The 23,599-nt window shown below is 37.3% G+C and overlaps 2 protein-coding genes across 3 annotated transcripts; one reads left to right on the top strand and one right to left on the bottom strand.

Annotated features, from left to right (window-relative positions):
• Positions 1-6,853: 6,853 nt before the first annotated feature.
• Positions 6,854-17,853, top strand: glp2r (glucagon-like peptide 2 receptor). 2 transcript variants are annotated; one of them, XM_023837237.2, is made up of 13 exons: positions 6,854-7,250; positions 11,101-11,197; positions 11,480-11,584; positions 13,043-13,164; positions 13,263-13,369; positions 13,596-13,752; positions 13,913-14,072; positions 14,361-14,421; positions 14,724-14,790; positions 14,963-15,051; positions 15,134-15,272; positions 15,480-15,521; positions 15,670-17,853. In XM_023837237.2, the coding sequence occupies exons 1-13, from the start codon at positions 7,164-7,166 to the stop codon at positions 15,991-15,993; spliced, it is 1,557 nt and encodes a 518-aa protein (XP_023693005.1). In that variant the 5' UTR covers positions 6,854-7,163; the 3' UTR covers positions 15,994-17,853. The 2 variants fall into 2 exon arrangements, with proteins under 2 accessions (XP_023693005.1, XP_023693004.1); XM_023837236.2 differs by having other exon boundaries at positions 15,634-17,853.
• Positions 17,831-19,515, bottom strand: rcvrnb (recoverin b). The gene is made up of 3 exons (XM_023837238.2): positions 18,993-19,515; positions 18,677-18,788; positions 17,831-18,348 (listed from the first exon to the last, which is right to left on the bottom strand). The coding sequence occupies exons 1-3, from the start codon at positions 19,371-19,373 to the stop codon at positions 18,230-18,232; spliced, it is 612 nt and encodes a 203-aa protein (XP_023693006.2). The 5' UTR covers positions 19,374-19,515; the 3' UTR covers positions 17,831-18,229.
• Between the last annotated feature and the right edge of the window lie 4,084 nt (positions 19,516-23,599).

The following is a 23,599-nucleotide window of genomic DNA, read 5'->3' as shown; positions in this document are numbered from 1 at the left end:
AGAGAGCCAGGGCCTGGGATTCAGCTCAGGTCAAAGGGCGCCCAGTACTGAGGGCCTCACCTTTATAGAGAGCCAGGGCCTGGGATTCAGCTCAGGTCAAAGGGCGCCCAGTACTGAGGGCCTCACCTTTATAGAGAGCCAGGGCCTGGGATTCAGTTCAGGTCAAAAGGCACATTCTACTGCAAGGAGGCTGGTTTCTAAGAAGGAGGTCAATTGCAACAAAACAAAATCTAGGTCTGATACTTTCTGGACCTGAACTATGTATCTCTGGATAGGACCCAGAGAATATTGCCTTCAGACTATTATGCCCCCAACATGAACACATATTAGATAATGTTAGTCATACAAGTAATGCTGAACAAAATAAAGCCAAACCACACCTATACATTGTGGCCAAATTAATTTGGCATTCTTAGTAATTCATTTAAGAATCTTGTTGTTGCCCCCGGTTGGGCAGGATGTTGTAAAATTGCTGCCAGAGCGGCATCCTGTTTGTTTTTCCTGACCACCAATTTGCTTGAGGGGGTCTTACCGTTCTGCTCTTCCTTAAAAAATATGTAAACAGTGAAGTACAGCCATGAAGCTGGCCTGGCGCTCAGGGAAGCTGTCATGTGCAGCCCTGGATATACACATGGATATACACATGTTTATGTAACATGCAGTATAATATTGTCTAGTCTATTGCTTCTGACTATGACTTCTGACATTATTCAAAATGTGTGCAATTATAATGAGATGCAAATAACGCAAAGCATGTTTGTATCCACTTTACATTCTTTAGCAGTCCAGGACTTAAACTAATTTTTACTTACACTTATATTTATCATAAGCAAAAATATAATATTTACAGTATACTGCCCTGTTAAGCTTAGAGACATGAACTGCTTAATCATTATCAAGATGTAGACCGATGCAATACGGCGGTCCATTTTGAAATGTTTATATACGTTTACCTGAATAATGACTACAAGCAAAACACACAATAAGGACCCTAATGGTGGAAGAAACTAAATAATTTATATATTCACTAAGGCAACTTGTTTAATTTCTAAGACACCACCTGTCTACATCACCAAACATATTCCAACCCATTTACAGCTGCCTGTAAACAGACCACAGCAAACGCAAGCTACTTTCCAAAACAGGTTAGCTATTTACATGGTGTATAAAACAACATTGACACTTTCACTTAAGGATGATGTAGCGTAGGATTTTTTAAAATTGAAAAATAGTACAAACGTTACTGCATCCTGCGTCCTAAACAGTAAGGCTGTACAAATCTTTAATATAGTATGAAAATGCGTTTTGACCCACGTGAATTATAAACTTATGTACTACTAATCTTGTAAATTAATGATCTTTTTGGTTTCATGCAACACTATTAATAATAAATCATGCTAACAACACTTCCTCTTAGCTGTAACAAGTCTGGCCATACTCCTCTGACCTTTCTCATTAATAAGGTGTTTTCAGTCACACTTACAAATTCAGAAAACACATGCAAAGTGGATTTGCAGTGTTTTTTGTTTTGCAATTTGTGTTTTCCGAATTTGCAGTGTGTTGACACTTACAGGCCACCGTACTTCCCTAGTTACTTACTGTACTTAAACTTTTGTGGCTGATAATGCTGTACAAACATTATAGCTACTGTCACCTCTCAACCTGACCACCTGAGGGGGCCGGGGAACAACTGCAGATTTTCTTGCTCCAGCTCACCTGCTTAATAGCTAATTAGTAGAGAGTGGCTACATCTATGCTTAGTTAGGTTCACTTTTTATGTTGCACCTGGCTCCAGGAGTATGGAGCTCCAGAGTATTGTATGGAATTTCATAATGGTATTCGGTTTGATCTCTTTTGGGAATCTTATTTCTTGAATATGTTTTGCTGTGTGGAAGTCTTGGCAGAATTATAATAAATGAAAGTTTGACTTTTGCCTTGATCACTTCAAATTCTTCTTCGAGTGGGCTACTAATCTGGAATTGGGTTCTATTCTACAATGGGAGATGAGATTTGCCCAGTAGTGTTTTGCTTAGAATAAATGTCTTCAGTGCATATTGAATAGCATGAATAAGATCAGTAAACTTAATTTTCAAAATAACATTTATATACAAACATTCATAACAATTCCTGCACTTTTAGGAAGTAAAAATATCTGAGTGAATGAATGTAGCAATTATAATATTCTGTTTTATCAGGAATTAATAATAAAAGATTTTATTTGTTAGCACATATAAAGTACAAGAAGTTTTATGACTTGTTTTATTTGTTAAGCATCCAATTTTTTCTTAAAGTGAAGATAGTCTGTGACCTTTAGCTGAGGCAGCCATTGTTACTTTTCCTCTAATTATCAGAATAAGAGGTTTAGATGTATGCCCAAAGTCACGAGCATTGATGTGAAATCTTGAAGGATGCTTTATCATATACAGTCAATATGTTAATTTAATGTCACTGACAGAGGAATGGTTAATATTATGCAGAAGTAGACAGGCAAATACATGCCCCTCAACCAGTTTTTCATATAATCATCGTTATCCTCTGCTGTACCAATATTTTTTAAATAAATGCTTTTTTCCTGTTACTGGTATCTTTCTGTCTAGTATGGAACCATGAATATATATTCTTATATTTTGGTTATTGTCACAGCCTGCCTATCAAACCTTCCTGTTTCTTCCCTAGTGTGGCTTAACAAGCTATTTGTCTTACCTCCAATTCCTAACACTCGTGTTAATCACTCCTAGCTGCCTCATGTTTGCTCCTTTGTTAGTCATGTGTTTAAGTGCTTTCCAGTCCTGTGTTCCCCAGTCAAGGCACTGATGGTGAATATGCACGTAATCTATGCCCTCCTTTGTTCCTGTGCTCCAGTTTTAGATCCCTCATGATCCCATTTGTTTCATCTCAGTTTCTTATGTTCAGTAAAGCCCCTGTTTATTTAACTTCCACACCTGCTTCTGAGTCCTTTGTCTCTTGACAGTTATTACTGGCTTTGATTTATTGTTGGATTTTTGTTGCATTAAAGTCCTTACTCACATATACATGTATGTAAGCATCCATCTATTCATCCATTTCCTGAAACTGCTTATCCTGTTCTGGGTCACAGGAGATCCAGAACTTATAGGCACAAGGCAGAGAATAACCCAGGATGAGGTGCCAACACTTCAGAGGGCACACTTACAAACCATTCACTCACCCATGCACACACACGCAATTTGGCAAACCCAATCAGCCTCAGCATGTTTTTGTAGTGTGGGGGGGGACCAGAGTAGCCGAGGAAACCCCACAACAACATGGGGAGAACATGCAAACTACTGTGGTAGAAACTCAAACCCAGGTTCCAGAGATGTGAGTGTTAACCACTGTGCCATCCCGTATGAAAACATATGAACCAAAAATACTGAATTTGGTTAAATCAGCCTAAGGTAACTTTCTCACACAGTAAATCATCTATCTTGCAACTGGTTAAAGTAGCAGTTCACCCCAAAACTGATAAAAGTTATGTTTTAGATAAGAATTAGTGCTGTCTATCCATCTACGTTGTTCTGCTGAGAATTAGTTTTGGAGATATTAGTCATAGAAATGTTGGGCTTCCCTTCAAATTTAATGAGAGTGAAAGGCTACTTCTTTCTGTGGTGATTAAAGTGCCAGAAAAATACAAATGAAAAATTCAACAGCAATGTCTCTTACCAGAAATCATGACCTGGTTACTCCACAGACTTGGTAGTGAGCTGTTCAATGTAAGAACTATTTCCTTCTACCGAACTCCACACATCAGTCGTATCACTGTGCAGAAGATATGAGCACGAGCACCCCAGCGATATCTTCTGTGCACTGATACAGTGTTACATTTTGTTTTTTTAACAACTGCTGCTATTACATATATGCAGTCTTATTTGTACAAACTAAAATTACTATAGACAACATAAAAACATTGTGCTGCCCATGGTTCTGACACGTCCATGGTCAAGCAGCTGCATCCAAGCCTCACGTCACCAAATGCAATGCCAAGCATTGGAGGGAATAATATAAAGCACGCCACCACTGGACTCTAGAGCAGGGCAAACGTGTTCTGTGGGTTGACAAATCATACTTCTCTGTCTGGCAGTCTGGTAGACGAGTCTGGGTTTGGTAGATGCCAGAAGAACGTCTCCTGCCTGACTGCATTGTGCCAACTGTAAAGTTTCGTGGAGGAGGGATATTGCTATGGGGTTATTTTCCAGGGTTGGGCTAGGCCCCTTAGTTCCAGTGAAGGGAACTCTTAATGCTTCAGCATACCAAGACATTTTTTGACAATTCCATGCATCCACTTTGTGAGAACAGTGTGGGGAAGACCCTTCTCTGTTCCAGCATGACTGTGCCCCAGTGCACAAAGTAAGGTCCATAAAGACATGGTTGGATGAGTTTGGTGTGGAAGAACTTGATTGGCCCACACAGATCCTTAACCTCAACCCCACTGAACACCTTTGGGATGAACTAAAATGGAGATTGTGAACCAGGCCTTCACGTCCCAAATGCTCTTCTCACCTCACAAATGCTCTTCTGGCTGAATGGGCAAAACTTGGACTAACTCCATATTGGACCAACTCTGTATTGATGCCTGTGTATTTAGAATGGGATGTTATGAAAGTTCTTGTAGGTGTAATGGCCAGGTGTCCCAATACTTTTGTGCATATGCTGTATGTCAACAATGCTTCACCATGCTTTATTTATTCATGCATGTAAATCTGCTGAACAACAAAAATCCCCCTTGGGATGAGATCAGTGAAGATTTATTTGTCTTATCTTATCTTAGAACTGGGATTGTTCTGCTGGCTCTCAGCTCAGTTATCATCCTGGCTCTGCTACGTGTCTATGGTATAATTTACGTCTTGACCCTCAGTGAAAGATCTTGGGAACTCTCAGTAAATTTGTTCTCAATCTTGATACAGACACGCAAGACACAGTGACTAATAATGTTTATGTTTTTTTTGACCAGTCCCGGACCTTGCATATCTGGTTTATAAGATGATAAAGTGAAGACACTGCTAAAATGCTGTCTGTCTTTTGCATGTGAGGTCACTTTCAACTTTAATATTTAATAGCATAGTGAATAAGTGGATTAGAACACAGGTTGTTGGTTCAGATCCTTGGCAGGACCCAGCTATTCAGACATTAACCCATAGAAATGCAACAGGCACAGAGATGGACACCCCACAATCACTCTATTCTCACTCTTTTCTATGAAACACAGAAAGCGTCCCTGCAAGAACTATTCTTGAAGAATTCAGCCTTTTTCAAGTTTATACATTATAATGGGGGTTGCTACTGTAAATTTTTAAAGTAAAAATATGCATAAGTAAAAATGGTATAAGATATTTAAAGGCATATGATTCTTTGTGTAAAACTGTCATCATCAAAAGAATAATATAAAATATTTATATTTAATCAGCCATGCTAGCACTTAGAAAACCTATTTAAATGAAATTTCTTTAGTGTCATTAACTTACTAAATAGAATAGTTAAATAACAGACACATTTCCAAAGAATAGTTAAATAACCTGCATATGTCCAGTAGTCTCTAGCTGAACTAGTTTATTGGAAACATGATCTTTTCCAGTTCATTAATTTTTTAAATATGAAGAGGTTCTTTAAGCAAATAAAACTTAAAGACAAATTATTTTATTTAAACTCTTGTGAGGTTACAGCTACTGTATCATCGCAACAGCTTTGCGTGGCATAATAAACAGTTTTTCCAAACATTGTTTGACTTTAATTTATATATGAGAGCCTATCCAGCTAAGCCTGGTACAATGTGATCATTTTTTATAAGCAAACAGTTCTCTCCAGTGAGGCAGAGGGGAAACATATGGTGTTTTTTATTTGTTTTATTGGGAGAATGGTTTGCCGTGATACTTTAATCTAGCAAGGGAGACCTGTGGGCTGAAAGTCAGTTTACTGAAGGCCCAGACCTGTCATCTCATGGAGTCAGTGACAATGCTAGCAAATACAAGAGCCTGGCATCTGGCATTAACACAACCTCGGTAGTCAGCTCGGCCCGAACCGTGAAACAGCAGCATCACCGGCCAGATTTCTTTCCTGCGTCTGTCACATACCTTGCTTACGTTTCTGATCACTACATTGTGAAAACTTCTTATTTATTCTTAATTGCTTTATTTTTTCTTTGTGATTTATATGAGATGAAATCGTCAAATTGGATGCCAGAATAAGTAGTGGGCATTTTTGTTCTTATTACTAATCTATTTTGTTTTATTTGTCAGGTTTCATTGCCGCATGCGTTTGGTGAAACAGCCCTCTGAAATTCTTATGCTACAGGTGCGGGGAAGGGCACAGGTGCGGGGGGGGTCGAGGAGGGGGACAGAAATACAAAACAAGACAGTGCAAGACAAGACAGCTTGAAATATATAGGAGTAAGAAAACATAATAAATACATGCAATATGGGGATAAGCAACAGACAACAGAACAGGATATAACACATATGTTCAATTCACATTCATTCTTTTTTAGCCATTACAGTATATGTAAATAAGGCCTTCCGAAAGACAAGAGTCAAGAGGCCAATATTTGGAGCTACGGGAGGCGAATCTGAATAAATGCGGTATTAGAAAATAAAAGACACCAGTCCATAGCACAGACTTCAGCTTTTCTGACAGGTCAGTAGTTTGGTTTTTTAGCTCGCTTTAGATTAAAACATATGCCTTATATGTTTTGTTTTTTCGAGCAACGCTGACTTTGTATTATAACATTTCTATCGTTATTATTTCAAGCTCCTTTTACCCCCTTTTGACTGCATGGTTACCATATTCTAACGTAGGACTCCCATCTTGTCTTGATTGGCTACACAGCACTAGGAGGGGAACTGCTTGTGACTTAGGCAGCACAGGCTGTCAGATGTTGTCGTGGCACTTGAGAGCACGTTCCAGAGGTGTCCGGATGTTTTATCTTAACCGCGGGGCGCACCTTTATGATACAATAGCAGTTGCAGTGACTTTTTTTTTTCTGCCTCTCACATTTTACGTCAGAGCTATTCTGCCTAATTTTAATCTGCCGCGTTGCATTCAGTATAAGTCCTGGGAATCGAGAATGGCCAAAGGCGGCGGGTGGCCCCAGCATGGATGTAGCACGAGAGCATTAAGTGTTCTGAGAGTGGTTTGTGTGTAAACAGAGTACCATGGCTACTCTGCCACCGCAGCATGGGAGGCAGGCACCAGAAAATACGCTACTGCTCGCTGTCCTCCTGCTGCTGCCTTACCTGCAGGTAAGAGCCGGCATTTCCCTGATATTGCTGACTATTGATTAACCATCATACTTAAAATGCTTCTTCGCTCATGAACCATGAGGTTCACTATCATCTGAGAATGAAACTGTAACACTGCATAACAACTGTATAATACCATGATCAAAGTTTAACATTTTGCTGTATTCTTTGTGGTGTTTACCTATTATTTGATCTTTTGTAATTAGGCAGTGCTGGAGAAGATCATGTAAGAATTACAAATAAGTAATGGATATATAAGGAAAATTTGAAAAGTGTTATAGTGGTAAATAAAAGCTGCAATTATTATAAAAACATAATATGTGTACAATACATGGTAAACAGATTCAGATTGGACCAATATGTGTTTGGATTTCAGATAGATGAAATGATATGCAATGTTATATATGCTGAGATAGTCCTGAGTTTCTTTCTGCATCTATGGATTTTTGGGCTGTTCTAAATAGGACAAAAGTGCTTATTTAAATTATGCATGGCCAATAGAGCAGAGCACCATACATATAATTTTTGCACTTAGTGTTTACCTTGCAGTATTAGTTTATTATATAAAGGTGTGTATATACAAAGACTGCATGTATATAAACATTTTTATTACCCTATAAAATGAAGAAATTCCAGAAAGATTTGATTAGGGTCGCTCTGTTTCATTGTTGTTTACCTTTTGTTTATATATTTGTTTATTTTTAATAGGAAAAAATATGGAAATAACAAAAAATATAATTGGCACCACATGGATTCCAATTTTGTATATGGTGGTTATGTCATTCAAAAGCATTTAGAATCTATTTCCTTTGATATACTGCTACTGTACAATGTATTTGCAGTACTAAATGATCCTCTTAACAGTAATGGCATATTGAAAAGATGTGGCATAGTTATATATATTTATTTCTCGTTATTGTCTGATTTATAAGATGTATGTTATTTCATTGATTTAGTGGAACTAGGAGCATGTCCCATTGACACCTACCCCACTTCAGCAGGACAAAAATCATTTAGAGTGTACTTTATTTAGGGAATTTTGAAGGGTTAAAGGACCTGCATTTTGGATTTAAATTATCTTTGCATGTAAAGTGTATTATTGCCTTGAAAGTGTTAGAAGTGTGGAGTCACACTGCTATTTTTGAGGAAAACGTGACTTTACATATGCTGTAGTACCTGTAGCAAACGCACACTAAATGATAACAGATTCTGTGGGATCCCTGCACTTTCTGCTTGTTTAACTCCCTTTTCATATCCAGATCGCGTTTCTTTTCTTGTAAATTAAATCAGTTAGGTACTGTATAATCATTTTCCATTCTCATCAGGCTGTTGTTATAACCTCTAATCATTAATAGAAGACAGTAATGTAATTCTATGGAGTATTTTTACATCAGTTCTACAGAAGTAGTGTTAAGGACATTGAATTTAAAAATGGGTTTTCTGTTCATTTTTCATGGGCATTATTTAAGCCTTAATTTAGATTTTTTTTTATCTGTAACTTTGCATCCTCCTTGCACTAACCTCTTTCCACTAGTCTTTTCTCAGAGCTCTTAATACTGAATCGTCAGGCACGTTTTCTCCCCAGGGCTCTGGAATCTGGTTTTTGTAATGTTTATTCCCACTCTCAAGTATAGTTAATGTTTGCTGTCAAAGAGGGGACTAAGGGATCTTAAAAAATGGACCCATGTGGTAGCGTGGCAGGAAAACAAACATAAGTATCCTCTGTGCTTCCTCAAGCGTTGCACTGCATCGTAGAGGAGTGCAGTAATATTCACATTCAGAAGCAGCTGCACAGAGGTTAAAAAATGAGTTTTTCAAGTCCTTGAATGAATCCAAGCATAGCAGGGAAAATTGGGAGTGTGATTTTGCAAGACTTGAGATTTTGTACATAATCCTGGATGGCTCCTTGCTCTCAGTCCAACCTTATCCAATGTTCTGACTCTAACTGAATCACCATTGGCAATGGAATAGCAAAACCTGGTCGTCTGATGCTACCTTATGGATGGAATAATTCAGAATGTTTTTTGGGAGAATATTTAGATGAGCATGTGTTGCTAGAACAGGCCAGTATGCTGGAAATGGCAGTGTTTAAGCCTTGCTCTCATGCGGTGACACAAAATCCTTTAAGGGGGGCATGATTTTATGCAACATAATCATTCCAGTAAAGTAATCATGGTTATTGAATTCTAGCATGAAGAAAAAACAATGTTCTTCACTTTTTGATTTGGCGGATAAGACAGTCCTGGATATTAGGAAATGCGAATCCTTAGAGAGGCTGCACCTTAAAATATATTAAATCAAGTGTAACACTTTGTAGAAAGGCACTGTCCACAATGCACAGAATCCAGACATGTGATGTATGAAGTGTGTCTCTGCCTTTTTCATACACAAACCCATGTGGTAGTAGTTGCTAAGCAAATCCGCCAAGCTAGAACCCATCTAATAAGTGACTATTGCATTTTTAGTTTTATGTAGTTGTCTCATTCATCGGGTACTGCACATACAAGAGCAGCAACCTTGACAGCTAGCAGTTTTCATCTTACAGTATACAGGGCAATATATTATATAGTGTTAAAAAATATATAATTATTAATAAGAAATGACACGTTTTAAGCTACTGTGTTTTTAGTGTGCTTGACTTGCTATGGTGCCATAAATAAACACAATCACTATACCAGCCAAAGACATAAATTTCATTCTTCCACACCTTTCCCTCGCTTTCTCTCATATGTTCCCTTGATCTTTGTTTTGGTGCCCCCCCCCCCCAGTCCATCCACCACCTATTGTTCAGCTGTTTCAGGTCTCCTGGGACCATTTGTTTGGATTACACTTTTTTGTTCTACATATGGTAGAAAGTTATTCATTATATTATATTACATTATATGACGATGTGCAAAGCTGGGCAAATGGAGACTCATGTGGAATATGTATTATTAGACTGGCATTGGTTTGGTCACACTAAGCACAATATGCAGATTCTAAGTAGTTACTTTTGGATTAGCTACATTTAGAACAACATAAAACAAACAAACAAACAAACAAAACACATATTTTAGCCAAAAAGGGCATTCACTTTTTCAGTGTGCTGCACTAGGTCTTGAGGGGGGGTACTCAACTATTTTTACAAACTCCTTCAGCGACACAAATCCAAAGTCTACTGTCCCAGATCCATAACCAGAAATACATTTAATGAATTGTTTGGGTGTCCAGCAGAATGCCTACCAGCTAGATGTGGGGGGGGGGGGGGGGGGGGGGCGACGACGACTATCAGTCTGGATTAAATTGTACAAGCTGCAATTGAGTATCTAGGGTTTAGATTACACTTTCTATCACCATATCTGTTTTTCACAGTAATATATGTACACATATGCTGTATGTTACAAACCTTAAATCAGGTACATTTTTATTTTGAGTCCACAAAGCTAGGATTAAACTGCAGAGTATATGCCAAGTCCAAAACCACATTAAAATGTCAGCATTAAGGACTGATAATTTTTAAACAAGCTCTTGTGTTGAATCTTAGTATTAGAGGCAGAATAATGCAGAAAGCTACAGAATCGAAACGTCAGGAATTCATCATACATCCGTGAATTCTTTAATGATACAAAATGTAACAATTACTGAGTAGCATCCTCACCTTAGAAAAGGGTTTATACTGATCTACATTGGTGGCATGCAATGCTTTTCCCATCTGGCTTGTTATTTAAACACTGCCATCTTGTGGATAAATGATTATAAACACTGCCGTTAAAATTTTGATATGGGTGAGTAGTTTTCATAAAAGATGGCTTAGAAAGTTCTTGATTGTTAATAAAAAAACACCTGCTGTTTTCTTCTATGCACTTAAAAGGTAATGGGTTCGATACTAGAAGACACCATTTATAAACGAACGGAGTATTGGGAAAATTGCACCAGGACCTTAGCATCCAGCCAAATCTCAAGAACTGGTGAGTGCCCAAAACATCACTTTGTTTGTGGCGAAATTGAGGAGTAGTAAAGTGCTCTACACAAAGGTTCCATAAGGGGGGGGGGGGTGTAAGGACAATTCCAAGGGCCCCTGAGTGACAGGCACCTAAAGGAATTTGAAACATAATTAAATTGGTCTGGGTTGGAGGCCCCATATAATATACTTACAAGGGGCCCAACATCACTAGCAGCACCCTTGTTGTACATAAGGATTGCTTAGTCTTGTGTCTGTTGTGTCTATCAAAAAATATTTTCCTTTACAGGAGTTTATTGCAATGGATCCTTTGATCATTTTGTCTGTTGGCCACACTCTCTGGTTGGGAATGTATCTGTACCATGTCCTTCATATCTGCCGTGGATTAAAGAAGGTAAAACTGAAGCATAAATCCTAAACAGCATAATTGCATTCATTCGAAAATCAAAATACTCATGCATGCTATTCTTGATGTTAATGATACTGTTATCAATTTATAGTATCAGTATAAAAATGGAAAAGTCTAGAAGTCTAAATAAAAACATTGCCTTTTCATAAATATGAATCTTTTTGGATTTGCTTCTGCTACTGAACATCACTGCTATTAGAGGAGTAACAAATTTAATCTTTGAAGGTTATTGCAAAGGTGGAGAAGAAAAGGACTTTGATGTTATATCTCATTTATTTTACCATCCTATTTTTCTTCAGAATAGAAAGCGGCATTGCTGGTTGTCAAACCTTGATTGAGAGAATGATTCTAGATGCATAAAACTTACATAGAACCTCTCTTTGTCCCAAGCTGTAAATTCATCTTGCATTTAACCAATGAAAATCATAGTGACATAAGACTCCATTTAGTACTCATTTAATTTGAATTCTAATTTCCTGCGGCCAAGATAAACAAGTTTCCTTTGTTAATTATATACCAGGAATAGTCAACATCATTTTATCCACAGCGTAAAAGAATAAGTAAATTATTACACACATGCAAACCTCCAGGAAAACATGTTCTATCAACAGTGCGAGACACTACCATCACATCCCCATAACACAGAAGAGCAGATGATTGATTTGATTTGCAGAAGGTTAGGAAAGTGTACAATGCGATTGCCACTGTAGTGCCTGACTAATCACAGTACATAAATTACAGCAATCTATTTTAATTCATAATTCTTTTGTATTATTTAATACCGTCTCAATATATATTTAGTATGGATATTTCAGTCACTGAATATAGTTTTAATGTTAACCATAAGCCCTATTCTGTGTCTGGTGACACAGCGGGGAAACTTGAGGGTGTTCACCTACCACACAGTCATAGATTGTGTTTACCTGGCCTCACTGAAGAACACTTCTCGGCCTTTCTGGCTAAGAGCAGATCATTTGCTGCTGGTCCCAGCAAAACTATAAAGCCCAGCCCACACAATCCCGCCCTATTCTTACGGCTGTGATTTCCCCTGCAGACTTTATTGGGGTTGTCTTCTGGTGTGATTTCATAGATGGAACAATCCAGCTTTATTATAAGGATTTTTATTTGTCATTGTGCAAGTGGCTTACACAAACACACAAATACAAATTTGCTAGCATCCTCCATAAAGGCATAAATAACATACATAATTGACACAACAATCAACATTGTACTAAATAAATACTATGGAGAACTATAAACTTAATGTGTATGTAGAGGTGTTGGAGGGGCAAAGACAGCCTGGTAGTGTCAGGACCCACCATGATTATGTACGATTTACTTGTAAAACTGCATGGGTGGAGCTAATGTCATTTTGGAAGACTTGATCAGCAGTGTCGGAGCAGATGTAGTCTGACGCAAGCTGACGGGTATCTCTATGCTCAGGTAACCTGGCGAGGGTGTACAGGCAGTGCACCTCCAGCGGGACCTGGCGCACATTGGAAAACTCCACAGACGTGTGGAGGGACCAATCAGAATGTATCGACCCACATTACTTCAAACCACAGGTAACTCGTGTACTCACAGGCAGGACCTTTTCCTATCCTGCCAGCTTTGTAAGCAGAATCCTTGTGTGATTAGTACTGACCTTTGTTATCTCTCTCAGGAAGATTATATGCACCTTCAAACAGTATTGCGTGTCATCTACATGGTTGGATACTCACTTTCTCTGTCCTCACTGACCCTGGCTGTTTTTATTATGGGATTGCTGAGGTAACCTAGATTTTGGGCTATGGGATTTCATAGTTTTCTAAATGCATAATAACATTAAAACACTCTTTGGGGTAGTAACACGACATTATGATATTTTATGACTAATACAAGGAGTATTAGTCATAAATTGTGATAATATGAACACTTATGTGAGCAAATAATTGATATCAAGCAGCCACAGACAGACTATAACCAGATGTCATTTGAAATATGATTTTTTTAACAGGAAACTTCACTGCACAAGAAACTACATCCATATGAATCTCTTTATGTCCTTCATATTTCGAGCTGCAGCAGTTATGATCAAGGAAATAATTTTTCAAGTTAAGTTTACTAACCTACCCACTGATGACACAGGATGGAAGGAATATACCAGCTCAGTGGTATTGTGGGATATATCATTTTCTCATTTATATTGCTATTGTGGAAATCATGTATTTAATTAAGTAATTTTAGTTTAATTAATTGCTAAAGCAACATACAATTTTGTGTTGTGGTCATTTATGATGAAGTAATATGGGTATTATGTATTGTTCTTTCCAGATCTCTGTTGTCTGTAAGGCTAGTCAAGTGTCAATGCATTACTTTGTGGGTGGAAACTACTTCTGGCTCTTAGTGGAAGCGATATTTCTCCATAGGTTATTGTTCACTGCGGTACTCACCAAGAGACGGTTGTTAAAACGATACCTTCTCATTGGCTGGGGTAGGTTTCACAAGTGCATGGTTTAAAGCTGTCCGTTTTGTGATCATGTTAAAGCTCTGAAGTCGCTACTGTATATATGTGAAATCGGTGTAGTTCTGGTGAAAATTTGTTGCAAATGAACATCATATTTCCCTGATTACCTGCAGAATTTTTCCTGGATTTTGACTTGGATCCTATGTTGGATCAAGTGTGTTACACCATGTAATAATCATGTAAATGAATGAATGAATGAATGAATGAATGAATGAATGAATCAATCCATCCATCCATCTATCTATCTATTTTTAGGAACTCCTTTTGCATTTGTGGTGCCCTGGACCGTAACAAAAGTTTTGTATGAAAATCAAGCGTAAGTCTCTTCGAAAATAAACTTTCGTAAGTGAGTGCATTGAGTCTCATTCATATCTTAAAAAAAGTCTAAAGAAGATAATGAGTAGACTAAAATTACCAGTCCATCTGATCTTCATTTACTTTGGGGTCTGGTTCTTAGTGTTTTCTTAAGAATTCTGTTCAAGTGCTGATAAGTTCGACAACTGCGGATCCGTCTGCTAACCACTTATTCTGGTTAGAATCATGATGGGGTTGACAATTATTTGTCAACAGATTTTTGTAAATACATCAAATGAAACAGATTACTGCTTTTGTTTTAAGATGCTGGCCCAATAACAACATGTGGATCTGGTGGATAATAAGAGGACCCATAACTTTATCAGTGGTGGTGAGTTCAGTGAATGTATACACTGATTTACTGAAAGATTTAATTGACCCTTTCTACACACACACACACACACACATATTTATATATATATATATATATATATATATATATATATATATATATATATATTATATGTATGTACATTCACACAACAAAAATGTTTTCACTGCAGGTCATTTTTTACATATTTATAAAAATTATGAAACTACTGCTGTCAAAGCTAAAGGCAGACCAGGTGAAATTCGCTGACTACAGATACAGGTAAGCTACTCCAGTGATACTGCAGAATCAATATGTCGGCATGCGGTTCATGCACATAGCTAATGATTTGCTTTCTGGACAGTTTAGCCAGAGCGACACTGGTGCTTATTCCACTGCTGGGAATCCACGAGGTGGTGTTCACGTTTTTTATAGATGAATACATGGAGGACGGAGCACTCTATGTGCGAAACTTTATCAATTTGACTTTGAGCTCCTTCCAGGTGAGATAATCGGTATCTTCTAAACACCTTTAATTTAGTGTGCCTTACTCTGCTTATTGTACCGTATTTTGTCTCAGGTGGGAACAAAATTGCAAGATTGCTGAATTTAATAGATAATTTATTCTTAAGAAGCTGAAGATTTTTACTATTGCTGTAATAAATGTAGTAATATCACCTATATGTCCCTGAATAATGATTCCTTTTTAGGGCCTTCTTGTTGCTATATTATACTGTTTTGCTAATGGAGAGGTAAGACTCTTGATTTTGTATTCCTTAAAATTCCTCAGTCTTTTTATATCATGTTAAATTAGAGGAGAGACTACGTTGGAATAATATTAAACCATTTGTTGCCGTGTTGCAGTGTCTGGATCAACCTTTTTTGGTTATTGGTGTCCAGGTCCAGGCAGAGATCAAGAAACGCTGGCAGCTTTTTCTGTTTGCCAACCACTATGATGCGCAAAGCTGTTTCCAGGGTATACACATGTGGAAGTGCTCAAGAAGAAGGCCAGCCGACTGCCCCGACCAGTGCAATTGTGTACAGGACATCAGCGCTCCTTCTAATGTTCAACAACTATGGCTGATAGGCCAGGCTGGGTTGCCTTCCCAGCTATGTCAGCCTAACAGGCCAAAATTCAATACCCGCCGAAGCCTATCCAGCAGCGAGGGTGAGATGACACTAGGAGATACGATGGAGGAGGTACTGGAGGAAAGTATGTTCTAACAGCCAGGCCTGTAGCAGCAGGCCTTCCAATGTACAACATCCATTTTGGTCATTTTTTTGTAAGATTACCTAGTGGCAAGATTTTCTCAGCTCTTCCGTCTCATGATTCAGATGTAAATTATTGAAAATTTTTGCAATTCATAATATTATTACTTATGTCTCACAAAGTCAAGTGTAAATAAAAGTCAATTCTTAACAGCCTGAAATCTGCAAACCTCCAAAGATGTCTTCTGGCAAAAATTCTTGATACATTGATTTGGATCAGTCTCTTCAGCTACCACATATGGCGCAGTAAACATAAACAGCGTATGTTCAACCATTTTACATTTCATCATCAGACGAGGTTCAAAAGCTTTATGTAATGGTGTTTATACGGTACTGTATGCTTTCCTGCTAACTGATGGACTAGTCATATACATAAAGATAACCCATTGACATTCTTCAAAGTGACTATTTTCAATGGTATATTATGACTCTAAATCTTTATCAGAATGAACTGCATAAAGAACGATAAAGAAAACAAAGATCTCCCCAGGGAAAACCAATGTATTGGGTTTATAAAATGCTTTTTATTGGACATACTTTATAGTTAATTTACTGCACATTCCTGTCTCAGTTATGTTTAAACATTCTTATATTTTGGATTACCATTAGAATACAAAATCCATAAAGCATTCTATAGAAGAATATGTATTGCAGTTATTATTTACTGTGTTTAGTGGACTCCTGCAAAATAAATGTGATGTGTCATACACATTATATTTTATGTATCATAATGTATACATGTTCAGTGTGATGTTTAGCCACATTTCTAAGAAATTGCTTTGTGTTGGATTTATTCTTGTTAGACAATTAAATCCTATTTCATGTCTGTGAAGGTAAGAAAAAATCCTTTCTGGGAAACATTTAGATTGGACGAGAAAAACGTGGGTTAGTCCAAATAGACATTAAAGATGCCAAGGCACATTTAATCTTAAAAAGCAGTAGATTCAATATTTTTTTTTACCAATACTACAGCTGGAATGAGGTCATAAATGGCACTGAACACAATGGAAATGGAGATTTTATCAGAAAGCAATGATTTCTCTTGAGTAAATGTTTAGTCATTCCAGTAGGGGTCCAGCTGTGCAGGGAAATAAACTCATTCTAATTACAAAGTTCATTACATCATTAGAATTGTACTTTTATATACAAAGTCTGGAATAAGTACAGAACTTTGCATGTGTGAAGGCTTTTACATATTGACGCTGAGGCTTAAATGTATCCTCATAAAAAAGTAAACCAACTTCTATTTTAAAATATTATTTGAAATTAAAAAGAAAGGTACATTTTAACTTCTTGGAGATAAGACAACTTATTGAAATGAAATTTGATTTCTGATGTCATGTCAGGTCAGATTACTTTATTTGTACATGTAGGCAGATTTGGTTTGCAGTGCAGAGTCCTCATCCATAGACACACGTTACAGGTACCTATCACACATCATTCATCTTACAACACAGGCAAGAAAAAAATATAACATAATAATACAGTTAAAATTAAATTAAATTAAATACTCTTTTACTATAACGTTTTTTTATCGTTTTGTTCTGCGACTTGCGTCTGCTTTTTAGAAGAAGAGTTTTGTCATGTCTGCTAATGCTGATTAGCAATGCCAATACTACTGCTCACCAGACTGCATCAGCTGCATGGTTTTAAATTTCCACTCAGTCTAAACCTGCAAAACAGTGCTATATAAGGTTGCAGTGACATGTAAATCACAGCTGACCTTTCTTGTGGGGTACTTATTGTTTAGGGGGAAATTCTAGAAATTGGAACATATTGAGAGAGTCTTTTATGCAGCCTTTTGCCGAACCTTATAGTGTTGCGGACTGGTGTTGATCACTAATCACTGATTATTTTTTTCATACCATGTCATGTTTTTGAATAGTGTATTCATTGTTTTAGTTGCTTGGATAGTAGAAAGTATATAACTGAAGGGGAACAGCAGGTCTAGTACTTAAAAGCAATGACAGCCGAAATTCAAAAAAGCATCGAACAGCACTACAAAACATGAGTGTAAGCTTGTAAGAGTGGCAGAATGTTTATTAATAAGATCAGAGACTCCATAGAGTTGGGGATTATTAAGTAATTAATCTAAGAAGTATGATGATGAACAGATCAGTAAAGTATGCAAACAGTCCAAATATAAACCATAGTAAAAACATCGATGCACTTAAAAGAATGTCTCCAGAAACTATTGCTTCTTCTCCTTTAGCCTCTCTTGGACTTTCTGTGGTTTGTCAAACTGGATCAGCCTTAGAATTTCTTTATTGTCCAAGACTCCCTGAATAAACTCACCTTCGGATATTTTATCTGGGAAGACAAAGTGGACACAAAATTCATATCACGTGACTTCCTATTATTTAATAATTGTTAACTTCAATTTGACCATTGCTTAATTCTATGAATGTACAACATTTCCCGTCCAACTTCCCTTCCGCTTCTCCAATAAAGGATTTCTGTGAACCGGGAAGAATATTAGACAAAGTGGATGGAATAACAAGATAGCACAGTACAGTCAGACTCGCACACACAATCACACATGCTAGGAAATTTAGAGATGTCAGTGCTTAATGTTCTTAGACTGTGGGAGGAAGTTGGTAAGTCCAGAGGTGTTTTAATATGATGAAAAGCAACTTACCATTTTCTTTTTTTCCAAATAAATCCCATATCTTATCTGCTCTTTTTTCTGGTGTATTTTCTTCATCTGGAAGGTTCTTTTTATCTTCTTCAGATATCATATTGAATATTGACTTTCGAAAACAACATATATTTTAAAACTTTTTAAAAATTTAAATTATAACGAAAACAATATCCATATCTGTCATCTACCAAAAATGCACATCCCGTTTATCTGATATTTAAGTTTGTAAAACACAGTACTGGATGAAGAATTCATTCTCCAGTAAAACATTTAAATGCAAAACACAATGATATTTTGACATTTTTATACTTACCGTCACAATTTCCTGGATTTCGTTTTTGCTTACGATGCCATTCCTATCAACGTCATACAGGGAAAACGCCCACTCCAGCTTCTGCATAGTCTGCCCTGATGACGTCAGATGCAGTGCCACCATGTATTCTTTGAAATCCAGGGTACCGTCACTGTTGGAGTCAAAGCTCCTAAAGACATGCTGTGCATAAGCTTTTGGGTCGGCGTCGGGAAAAAAGCTGGCGTAGATGCTCTCAAACTGCTCCCTGCTGATCCTGCCACTTGGGCACTCCTTCAAGAAGGTCTGGTACCAAGCACACAGCTCCACCTCGCTGTACTTGGTGTTCAGCTTGAGTTCCTCCAGGAGTTCCTTGGACAGAGCACTGCTTTTACTGTTGCCCATACTTGATAGCAGTAGGAGGTGAGAGGGGCACCTACCCAGGAAACACTGGACCTAGATGGACCCGCCAGCCACTGGATGGCTGCCTTTTAAATCTAAGCACGATTTATCTGGATTAAAGAGAGTGGCCAGTGGGGTGGATTTGGCAGATTACTTCTGTGTTAATCTGAAATGTCTGTTGAGCAACAAGGAGATAAATCTGTATCTGTAATTAACTGGACTTAGTTAATAGTGGGGAAAGACTTCATCTTACTTAATACGACATAGGAATTGATTAATCTTATTAACCTTAATTATGTCAAACATTTTATGTTAATATAACAATGTATATCATACTTTGCAAAGGACTTGCAACGTTGTACAATGTTAATACATTATTATGCACTGACCAGAGAATCAGCTATCATTTTCCAGGGTGCCTTTTAGTGTGTGCTTTACGCACTGTGAAGGACAAGCGGCCAGCTCTTTACAGCCATCTGCCAGAAGAATCTGGGGATATAATTACTAAATGGAATTAAAACTTACTCACAAGTGAAAATCAATGGAAAACATTACAGTTTGCAAGCCTGGAAAATTACTTTCACATGGAGGGGCATAGATAAAAATGAACAGTAAACTGCTCTGCTACTGGTTGTTTCTCTAGATATACACTCACTGGCCAGTTTATTAAGCTCACCTGCTTGCTAATGCAAACAGTCCCTTCCTCCACACAGCAAATCATGTGGCTGTAACTAAATACATACAGCACACAGACAGGGTCAAGAAGTGCACTTACTGTTCAACATTTACTTACACTTACTGCATTAGCCAAGACAACTGATCTAAGCAATGTGGTGATATTGTTAGTGCCAAACATTAATGAAACACCCACATTCCTGGAATTTTCACATACTAGTGTCTACAATTTACCGACAATAATGTGATGAACAAAATCATCTAGTAAATGTCATTTATCTGGCTGAAAACACTTTATTATTAATAAAGGTTACAGAAGAATGTCCAAACTTGTTTAAGGAACAGGAAGTGAAAAAAGTTACAGCTCAGTACAACAACAGTGTACAAACAGTCTTCTCTAAATGCACAACTTGTTCACCCTTGAAGTAGTTCTGGAGGCAAAAATGCACCGTAAAACATTTCAGGTTTGTTAAACTTAGAAACAAAAATTCACCTGCTGCCTTAAAAACAAGAATAAACTGTACTTGAAAATTACCATTGTTGCAACTCAGAAAGTTAAGTTATATATGTGATGTTCATCTAAATAAAATAAGTGAATTGTATTGTATCAGGATTGGTCCCTGTCTTGACCTGTTCAATCTGTAATCTCCCTGTTTGGCCAGCAGATGTCACTGGCCATTCCGTTTCCTGATATTTCCCTGGTTTATTCTGTTCCAAGTGTGTTCCCCTGCCCCCTGGGCTGCGACATGGGTAAATGGGCTAAGCAGGCATCTCTGACCCATGTAACTGTTCTGTCATAGGATGAAAGCTGGCTAGAGACCAACCTCACCCTGTTGGAAATTTTGTGTTCTTTGTATGCTTATCTTGTTAATTATGTTTCCCTTGTTTTTTATCATAGTTATCCCTGATTGTTATATCTATTGTAGTCTTATTGTATGTTCTGTAAATTAAGACGACTGATGTTTTTATATTGATTCTACTTAGATTTATTACCTTGATAAATAATGGTAAGTTTGCCAGTTTCCTTAAACTTCACCATGAATCAACTTACAATTCATCTGTTCAAAAATATAATTTATTTGAACAGGAACAATATTGTACATTACATATAACTATGAAGGAATCCGTTACAAAAGGAAAGCCCGGATAACGGAAGACGGTTTAACCCATTAAGCCGCACGGCGGCCAGGGGAAGAGGGACACACTAGGAGTAAATGACTTGGTATGGCCAGCGACACCTGCTGGCCAAACAGGGAACAGACATACCAAAGGGACAGGACAGGGTCCAATCCTGACAACAAGGTGGATCATCCCTTTGTCCTTTCACCATTCTAGTCCTTAACAGTGTAACAGTATGTTTTTCATTATTCCTTCTTCCTTTGGGTATAAAAAGCACATTTCCTTTGCTCTGCCATCTGTTAATATGTGATGTTTTTCATTACTCTGTTGTCTCTTGAGAACTAGGCTAAAACATCGGAATTCCTTTAATTTGAGAGAATTAAACCTTTACCATATTGAGAGAAGAATTTGAGAGAATACAGTAGTCCTTTACCATATTGATATGTATGTACGTGAAAATCACGTTATATGGTTTGCTGCTGTTTCAGTCATCCAGGGTAGGTCTTGGGTGCATCACCCACGGATAGGGGGGGAATACTGTAATGATTCTAGTAGTAGTGAGTTGGTTATTGTCTTGTGTTAATAGTTTTTATCCATTTAGCTAGCTGCGTGAATTGCAGGCTTTTTCGTGAGTGATGGTCGCATTAGGTTTGGTAATTTTCCAAGTTATGTTTGATATTAAAAACCCTGCATGGGCTCAAAAGAGCTATCAGTGTCCAGTTTCATTCTTGGTTATGTCCTTTTGTGAATTGTAATTTCACATGTATTTGGTCAGTGTAATTATGTACTTTTTGTTTGTTTCTATCTTTCATTGTTGTCTGGCAGCACAATTTTAATTTGTAAATATTCCGTTTGATCCAATTTTAAACTTTGGGCATTATAGTAACTAATAATTGTGTTTATGTAACATACAGTATGTGGCATATTTTCTGTTTTCATGTAGTTTTACACTTAACCCCCTCTCCCAGATGTGAGAGGGTAATGTGTGTTGTGTTTCAGTTCCAGAGGGTACTAATTATTAAAGACTTCAAACCAGAGAGAATCTTTCAGACATGTAAATGAACATCTTTGAAGACATGCGACAGTAGCGTGTATGTTTGAAGGGTGTATGTTTAGAACTAACATTTATAATACATTTCAAACAGAATAGAAAACACAATCCTCATTCTTTAACAATAAGTATACCTTAATACCCTAACAAACCTTAGTAGCTTTAATATACATTACTAACAAACATTATAATAATGCCAAATATTCTTCCTTATGAAGCTGTAGTATTGCTTGTATTTAATTGAAGCTGGGGAATATTTTTCATGTTCCAGCTACAGCCATTGATGAATAACTTCAGGAACTACATTATTTATTAAGTTCAGCATTGGTACCAGTGACTTCTAATAGTCTTTGTGACATTTTTAGAATTTGCAATCTCCAAATTGGTGAGTCACCAGATGAAAGACTCACAAATATTGTGGTGTCCACTGGATTTTGAATAACTTGCCACCAGGGTCACTTTCAACACTTTCATATATGTATTTGACAGCCTAATGTAAGACAAATTACCTGAAGGTGTATGGCTATTAAAAAAATGTAGAGCCACTTTTACAGGATTTGGTTACTTTAGAGGCACTTGGTGTTTTTGTTTCGGGAAATGGATTTATAGATAATGGACTGTCTTGTCTGTCATTGCAGATAATTTAGCAGCCCATAGCATAGCAGGCTTTGTTGAAAGCTTGAGAGTCTTTCTGCAGGTTTTATACTGGTAACAGTACAGAAATTCAGGTTACAGCTGTTCAGTCTGGTGATTTTTCCCACAAACAAAAGAGACACATGACACCCATGTTAAATCTGCAAAAGATAGTTCAACTCTCTGCTGTGGCGTAAAGACATGGCACGTTTTAACAGAGAATTTTTTGTTTCTTGGGGCTACCTTCGAGATATTATACATCACTTACTTGCAGGCATCGTTCCACTTGAGCTTGCACTTTGTTTTAGTGTGCTTATTTCCAAAAAGTATCCATAGTTTTCATATAAGTGGAGGGATAGAGTAAACAGACCTCATAGTATTCCATGCAACTATGCCTCTTTATGGACAATTGAAGGTAATGAGAACAGGAATTTATTGAGATTGTACCCAAGTATAATTGGAGATTTGATACCAGAGGGTGAACCAGATTGGCTTGTGTTCATAATATAGATACAATTGCGTATCTGCATTGCAAAATAGCAGAGGACAGGTATAGGTTTCTTGAACTATTTCCTGCATGACTCTTACCAAAATACCATTATTTTGAACATTATCCTCAAATGGTTCAATTCTTTGGGCCTTTAGTGGGCAAATGGACAATCAGGTCTGACGCAAAACATAGCTTCTTCAAATAAGTTGCTTGTCATACAAATTCTTTCAAAAATATAGGACTCATACTGGCACACAGGAC

The sequence above is a fragment of the Paramormyrops kingsleyae genome, chromosome 5 (assembly GCF_048594095.1).
Source record: "Paramormyrops kingsleyae isolate MSU_618 chromosome 5, PKINGS_0.4, whole genome shotgun sequence".
NCBI lineage: Eukaryota > Metazoa > Chordata > Actinopteri > Osteoglossiformes > Mormyridae > Paramormyrops > Paramormyrops kingsleyae.
This window is presented reverse-complemented; position numbering and strand designations above follow the sequence as displayed.

Coding starts and splice junctions, on each gene's coding strand:
- rcvrnb (XM_023837238.2), bottom strand. CDS start 19,373: ATGGGCAACAGTAAAAGCAGTGCTCTGTCCAAGGAACTCCTGGAGGAA. Junction 18,789..18,992: donor AAATCCAGGAAATTGTGACG/GTAAGTATAAAA, acceptor TGTTTTCGAAAG/TCAATATTCAATATGATATC. Junction 18,349..18,676: donor ATTTGGAAAAAAAGAAAATG/GTAAGTTGCTTT, acceptor TTGTCTTCCCAG/ATAAAATATCCGAAGGTGAG.
- glp2r (XM_023837236.2), top strand. CDS start 7,164: ATGGCTACTCTGCCACCGCAGCATGGGAGGCAGGCACCAGAAAATACG. Junction 13,165..13,262: donor CACATTACTTCAAACCACAG/GTAACTCGTGTA, acceptor TATCTCTCTCAG/GAAGATTATATGCACCTTCA. Junction 13,370..13,595: donor TTTATTATGGGATTGCTGAG/GTAACCTAGATT, acceptor TTTTTTTAACAG/GAAACTTCACTGCACAAGAA.